This window comes from Clupea harengus, chromosome 24 (assembly GCF_900700415.2).
Source record: "Clupea harengus chromosome 24, Ch_v2.0.2, whole genome shotgun sequence".
Lineage (NCBI taxonomy): Eukaryota > Metazoa > Chordata > Actinopteri > Clupeiformes > Clupeidae > Clupea > Clupea harengus.
This window is the reverse complement of record NC_045175.1, coordinates 1542707-1550206: the sequence shown is the minus strand read 5'-3', so window position 1 is coordinate 1550206 and position 7500 is coordinate 1542707. Positions and strand designations below refer to the sequence as shown.

At 47.0% G+C, this 7500-nt stretch overlaps 1 protein-coding gene across 12 annotated transcripts in view; it reads left to right on the top strand.

The window, feature by feature from the left end:
* cacna1ab (calcium channel, voltage-dependent, P/Q type, alpha 1A subunit, b) overlaps positions 1 to 7500 on the top strand; it is a 164989-nt gene that overhangs the window by 71805 nt on the left and 85684 nt on the right. For all 12 annotated transcript variants that reach the window (XM_042703636.1, XM_042703632.1, XM_042703630.1 and 9 more), the window contains exon 4: positions 7054 to 7159. In XM_042703636.1, coding sequence (XP_042559570.1) covers positions 7054 to 7159 — 106 coding nt within the window. The remainder of the gene's footprint in view (positions 1 to 7053; positions 7160 to 7500) is intronic.

Below are 7500 nucleotides of genomic sequence, written 5' to 3'. Positions count from 1 at the left end.
CACACACACACACACACACACAGAGAGAAAGAGGAGTACCACCCTCCCTGTACCCAGGAATGTTTCTTACCCTGAGTTGCATCAGTAGACGGGGCCATGAGTAGGTGTGTGTGTGAGAGAGTGAGAGAAAGAGAGAGAGTTAATGTGTGTGTGTGTGTGTGTGTGTGTGCACGTGCGTGTGTGCGCATGTGTGTGTGCGTGCGCGCGCGTGTGTGTGTATTTTGTCTGCCTGACACACCCAGTAAGACATAAAGAGATGTGTGATTACCTCCATGCAAATGCAGAGAACAAGAGAGAAAAAGACATTGGTGATGATGATGATGATGATGATGATGATGAAGATGCCAATAGTGATGATGAGGATGAAAACGATAATGGTGATGAAGAAGAAGAAGATGATGGTGGTGTGAGGAGAGAGATGAGTGAGACTCAGTGAAGTCCCCAGTAGACCCACTCAGAAGCAGCAGTGCTGGCAAGCAGGAGCCCTCCTCAAGCCTGCCATGGAAGAGCTTCAAACAGCAAGCCATAAAACGGCGGAGAATGTTTTAGAAAGAGCCAGAGACAGGGGGAGGGAGAGAGAGTGCGAGCGAGAGAGAGAGAGTGAGAGAGAGATCGGAGGAGCAGACTCTTTTATCTGTCATGCATCTATTTTTAGTTGCGCATGAGGAAAGGAGAGGGAGGAATTCATAATTGAAGGTTTTTTGGCGTGCGGCGGGCGCGGCGGCGCTGGCATTCGAATGCCGAACCGTACCTGAAAACGGAAGAGACGGAAGCGTTTGCTGCAGTGTGGAGAAGAGGGGGAGAGATGGAGGGAAAGAGGAAAATGACAAGATGCCCAGAGAGGAAGGCCCACACTCATCCATCTGAGAGAGGAGTGACAGAAGGGTGGATAAAAAGAGAGAGAAGTAACCCGCTAGAAAGAAAAAAAAAGCACTTGCATTTTTCTGGCAGTCTTGTCAACTTTGGGGATGATGGGCGTGGTGCAGTATGTCCCTTAAGCAAACCAGGCTAATAATCTCATTCTGTTATTCTCTTATTTCTCTCTCCATCTCTCTCTCTCTCCCACCTCTCTCCATCTCTCTCTCTCCCTCCATCTTTCTCTCTCTCCCACCTCCCTCCATCTTTCTTTCTCTCCCACCTCCCTCCATCTCTCTCTCTGCTTCCTTTTATCTCCCACCTCCCTCCCATCCTCTGTACATTTATGTGTGTGTGTGTGTGTGTGTGTGTGTGTGTCTCTGTGTGTGTGTGTGTGTGTGTGTGTGTGTGTGTGTGTCTCTGTGTGTGTGTGTGTGTGTATGCGCGCGCATACGTACCTCCAAACTGATGAGGACGTACTTGCTGAGCACGGAGTGCAGACTTTTATTTACTCGGGCGAAGTTGAGGGGAGAAACATTCATTTCATTTCATTTGAAATATACTCCTCATCAGCCCTTTTCACCCCCCAAAGCACCATATCAGCTTAAAACGCGCTGCTGCCTCAGCTAAAAAAAAAACTACAACACCCATCACCGGCCCACAGCCAAAAGAGCCCAGAGCTAAACAGGGAAAAAAACACAATCAGGACTGATGCATCATGGGAGTGTAGTCTGTGTCTCGTTACGCTCTATTAATTTGTTTGTTTGCTCTGTATGTACACTAAGTCTGCATGTGCAGTATGTACAGTAGGTAGGTATTACTGATCTCAAGTATCCGTTGTTTCAAAAGTGAAAGTACAGCGACGGCCATCTTGTTGGGACCACTTTTAACGTGTTATTGTGTATTACTCTAAGTTTTACTATTACTAAGTTTATGAGTCGATATCTATCTATCTATCTTTCTATCTATCTATCTATCTATCTATCTATTTATCTATCTTTCTATCTATCTATCTATTGTGACGACCCTGCAGTCTTTGTAATGGCCATGCATTGATGGGAGGGCTGCCGAAGGCTGGTTTGTTGTACTGATCTACACCTGGTATGGGAGTGAGCGATGAAGGCCTGAGTATCTCTCTGACACTTACTCACAACACATTCCCTCATCAGCCGTCTACCTGACACTCCCATATTCTCTCTCTCTCTCTCTCTCTTCCATTCACACATCCATCTATCTATCTATCTATCTATCTATCTATCATAGGTTAATGAAACATAATGATTGTGAATCTTCTGTTCTTTTCTCCTCTTATCTTTTACTTTCTCTGCTCTCCACTCTTTCCCTCTCCTCTCCTTCTCTCTACTCTCCTCTCCTTTCCTCTCCTCTCTTAATAACCTAATACAGTTGTTGGCACAAAGAACAGTGTGTGTGTGTGTGTGTGTGTGTGTGTGACTATTTAGTTGCGAGCACTGGAGCGGCAATATGCTGATGCTGGCTAATGTGCCATGTGTGTGTGTGTGTGTGTGCGTGTGTGGGTGTGTGTGCGCGCGTGTGTGTGTGTGTGTGTGTGTGTGCGTGTGTGCGTGTGGGTGTGTGTGTGTGTGTGTGTGTGTGTGTGTGTGTGCGAGTGTGTGTGGGTGCGTGTGTGCGTGTGTGTGCGCGTGTGTGTGTGTGTGTGTGTGTGTGTGTGTGCGTGTGTGCGTGTGTGTGTGTGCGTGTGTGTGCGTGTGTGCGTGTGTGTGTGTGTGCGAGTGTGTGTGGGTGCGTGTGTGCGCGTGTGTGCGTGTGTGCGTGTGTGTGTGTGTGTGCGTGTGTGTGTGCGTGTGTGCGTGTGTGTGTGTGTGCGAGTGTGTGTGGGTGCGTGTGTGCGTGTGTGTGCGTGTGTGCGTGTGTGTGCGTGTGTGTGTGTGTGCGAGTGTGTGTGGGTGCGTGTGTGCGTGTGTGCGCGTGTGTGCGTGTGTGCGTGTGTGTGTGTGTGTGTGCGCGCGTGTGTGCGTGCGTGTGTGCGTGTGTGTGTGTGTGCGAGTGTGTGTGTGTGTGTGTGTGCGAGTGTGTGTGGGTGCGTGTGTGCGTGTGTGTGCGTGTGTGCGCGCGTGTGTGCGTGCGTGTGTGCGTGTGTGTGTGTGTGCGAGTGTGTGTGTGTGTGTGTGTGTGTGTGTGTGTGTGTGTGCGTGTGTGCGTGTGTGTGTGTGTGGATCACAGCTTTAACTGGTGGATGAGGTGGGACATTGAGGAAAGAGAAAGGGAGGGGCTTGGGCCGCATGACACAGAGAGAGAGCTGGTCATGGGGAGGTCAGTACCACACTGAAGGAGAGAGGAGAGGAGGAGGAAAGGAGAAAAAAAAAGAATGAGGGATGGAGAGATGGAAGAAGAGGTGAAAGACAGAGTGAGGCATGGAGAATGGAAAAAGATAAAGAATGATGCAGAAGGAGATGAATAGAAGGAGGAGAAGTGAAGAATCATAAGAGAGAAAAACAAAACCCCCGACAAAACAGTCACAAGAGTAAAGACTCATACTGGTGAAGTAGCAGCGAGAGCTAATCACCTCAGTCATGGGGAGTCTGTGGATCCTCTCTTCTCAAGTCCAGTCTCCCGGAAAAAATATTTGAAAAGTTTTCCCATTTTTTTTTTTTTTCCTCCTTCCCACCATTCACCTCATATAGAATGGAATACAGTGTTTGACCATTACACCATAGGAACATTCTATCACTCGAGCAGTGGAACACCTCTCAGGAGTTAAACAGAGATCTTGAAGATCTTGAACATTTTCCAAGACCCTGAGTAGTCTGACTAGACCCATATGAATTGTATTCTCCACGCAGGAGAAGGCTTCTAGAAGCTTCATTGGCATGCTTGATTCAGTCCGGAGCGATCTGTGTTTTGTGTGATTGTAGTTGTACATTTGCAGGGCAATCTTTGTGTTTATGAATGTGCTTATACGTGATAGTGCCCCTGTTTGTGTGTTTCTTGTGTGTGTCTGTTTGTGTCAGTATTTATAGTACACCATGTATCAATGTTTGTAGAATTTGTGTTGAGGCAGTTTATGGTGCACACTGGCACATCTGTGTGTTAAGTGGTTGTGTTCAGCTGTGTGTCTGTGCCTGTGTATGGTGCACTCATGCACCCGCATGTTTGCGTGTGCGCGTGTGTGTGTGTGTGTGTGTGTGTGCGTGTGCGTTTTTGTGTGTTCAGTAAGTGTGTTGAGGTGGCCGGAGTGTACTGCTGGCAATGAGAGTGCTGTTCAGCAAGCCCCTTTTTAATTAAGCCTAGAGAGAGAGAGAGAGATGGAGAGAGATGGAGAGAGAGAGAGAGAGATGGAGAGAGAGAGAGAGATGGAGAGAGAAAGAGCAGGCCTTCTGCTCTGGCTCCATCAGGGCCTCTTAGTCCACTAATACACGTCTGATTCTGCTGACGGAGAGACGCTCCGCAACCTCTCCACTCCTCCCCTCTCATCCCCCTCTCCACTGCCAGCTAACTCACACAAAGTCATTCTCTCTTTCACAATCTCTCTGTCTATCATCCTCCCTCCCTCCTTGTCTCTCTCCCTTCATTCCTTCCTTGCTCCCTTCTCTCTGTCTCTCTCTCTCTCCCTCTCTCTCTCTCTCTCTCTCTCTCTCTCTCTCTGTTCCTTTCCCTCTGTCTATCTCTCTTTATGTCTCTCTCTCTCTCTCTCTCGCTGTTCCTTTCCCACTGTCTATCTCTATCTGACCCTGCCTCTTTCCCTCTCCTCCAGTTGTCTGGGGCTCTTCCGACTGTCCAAGTCAAATTGATGTGCCATCTGTGTGTTACAAAGACAAACATCCCCCCTCCCTCTCTTCTCCCCCATTCTTCTGTCTCTCTCTCTCTTCTTTATTCTTCTTCTTCTTTTGTCCTTCCCTCTGGTCCTCCTCCAGTCTGTTCCCATCACCCTCTGCTCAGTTTGGGCCTTCTGTGGCACCGTAGTCAGCAGTCAAACCGATTCTTCTCCTCACAGTGATCGTCCATAGTTTGTCCTTTCGCCTTTCCTTGTCTTTTTTCTTTCTTTTTTTGTCCTCGGGTTGGTTTTTGTCCTCTGTGTGTGAGACAGAGAGGAGGATTGAAAGAGACCTTGCTGACAGAAAGAGGGCACAGAAAGAGAGGAAGAAGGGAAAACATAGAAAGAACAAAGGAAAAGAGGAACAGAAATAAAAGGACAAAAAGCAATAGACATTGAAAGATTGAAAAAAAGAAAGAAAGGATGAAAGGAAGGAAGGAAGGAAGGAAGGAAGGAAGGAAGGGGAGAGGGAGATATGGGGAAAGAGAGTAAGAAAGCCCTGGTGGGGAGAAGGGGAAGATCATGTGTGATGCGCTTGGCCTGTTTGATGTCCAGCAGGGTAACCATTCATCCTCAGCCTGGTGTATGTGTGTGTGTGTGTGTGTGTGTGCGTGTGTGTGCGTGTGTGTGTGTGTGTTTGTTCGGCCCCGGGGTCAGCGTGGGTCTCGGGTATCAGTAGCAGGCTGCATCTGGTAAACAGGCGTGGAGAAACGGGGATAATCAAGGGCCAATTACAGGCAGGGCCTGATCTGTCTACAGTCATCCAGTCAAAGCAGCCCCTCCAGCTCTCTTTACTTCAACATGAATACACAGCCATACACAGCCAGGGCCGCGGTGCAGCTGTGTGTGTGTGTGTGTGTGTGTGTGTGTGTGTGTGTCTCTGTGTGTGTGTGTGTGTGTGTGTGTGTGTGTGTGTGTGTGTGTCTCTGTGTGTGTGTGTGTGTGTGTGTGTGTCTGTGTGTGTGTGTGTGTGTGTGTGTGTGTGTGTGTCTGTCTGTGTGTGTGTGTGTGTGTGTGTGTGTGTCTCTCTGTGTGTGTGTGTGTGTGTGTGTGTGTGTGTGTGTGTGTGGTACAGAAATACTGGAATGTGTCACACCCTCTTGTGTTTGTGTGGTACAAAGCTGTGTGCTTGGATGAGCTTCATAGATTTGTATGTGTGTGTATGTATGTGATATGTGTGTGTGAGTGTATGTGTGTGTATGTATGTGATATGTGTGTGTGAGTGTATGTGTGTGTATGTATGTATGTATGTGTGGAGGGGGTGTCCTTACTTTATAGTTGCAATGCTCTTATCCACGTCTATTCTCTATACCTGTCTATATTCCAAAGTGTTGTGTGTGACATTGCATATTATATTCTATAGAACATTTGTGGACATTGTTTATTATATTCTATAGAACTTGTGTGGACATTGTTTATTATATTCTATAGAACATTTGTGGACATTGCAGAGGACAAAGATTCCATCATCTGTATTTTAGAGTCTAGACATCATAGCTCCTGCATTACACCGTGAGATTCACCAAACTAGCTGTCCAAAGTACTGAGATTACAGGCTGTGAAAGCCTCAGCTGCAGGGGGTGTGAAGTCAATGGAGATATGTTATGCAGGAAGGGCCATGTTCATCGATTATGCTCATCTCCCTGTTGCATACCTAAGCTGTCAATCAAACAGGCAGTGTGCGTGTGTGGTTGCGTGTGTGTGTGTTTTTTGTGTTTTGTATGTGAAGAACCCAGGAAGCACTGTTTTCGCACCTTTGAGCTGAATAGCCTTAATTGTCTTGTTGGTAATTAAGATTTGTTTGGTTGCTACATGGTTGGTATATGCTCATTGAGGGGTTACTGCTGAGCACATACAATGCCATCAGGGTTGACAGCGCACTGTTACACACACACACACACACACACACACACACACACACACACACACGTGCATGTGTATGTATGTGTGCATATGTATGTGTGTGTATGTGTGCATGTGTATGTATGTGTGTGTATGTGTGCATACATATGTACCATTTAACAGATGCAGTGAGTGGATATAATGATGTAGGGTATGTGCAGCTCCCATACAATCACAGGTGTAGCGTATAGTCTACATATGGCTTAACAGTGCGAGATGTCTGATGAGTGAAGCTGTACTAATAGCTTGATCTATGACTATGGACTGGTTTATCTTGTGCAGTGGTATTTCACCAGGTGCATGGGAGGGAAAACAAGTGCTTTCATAATGTCTTTAAATGATCTTTCAAAAAAAATGTCATCATGCAGCCCAGCCAGCTGTGGAGAATGTATTGGTTGTCGTGGTGTGGTGTTTTTTTTCTACTGGAGTGTGTGTGTGTGTGTGTGTGTGTGGTGTGTATCCATACCAATGTTGATGCTGTTGGCCTTAACTGGAGCCCTCACTCCATTCGAGTGGATGATCCTGACAACCATCATCGCCAACTGCATCGTGCTGGCACTGGAGCAACATCTCCCGGACGGAGACAAGACGCCGCTGTCGGAACGACTGGTGAGACAAACGCTTACATGCACACACACACACACACACACACACACACACACACATACACACGCACACATGTACACACATGCAAGAACATAAACAAACACACCTGTGCACATCGGAGCACATATGCATAAACAGATCACTAATAAGAACTGATGCACACACAGTTACAAACACACCATCACACTCCCGATAAGAACATATACACACACAGTTACAAACACACCAACACACTCCCGATAAGAACATATACACACACAGTTACAAACACACCAACACACTCCCGATAAGAACATATACACACACAGTTACAAACACACCAACACACTCCCGATAAGAACATA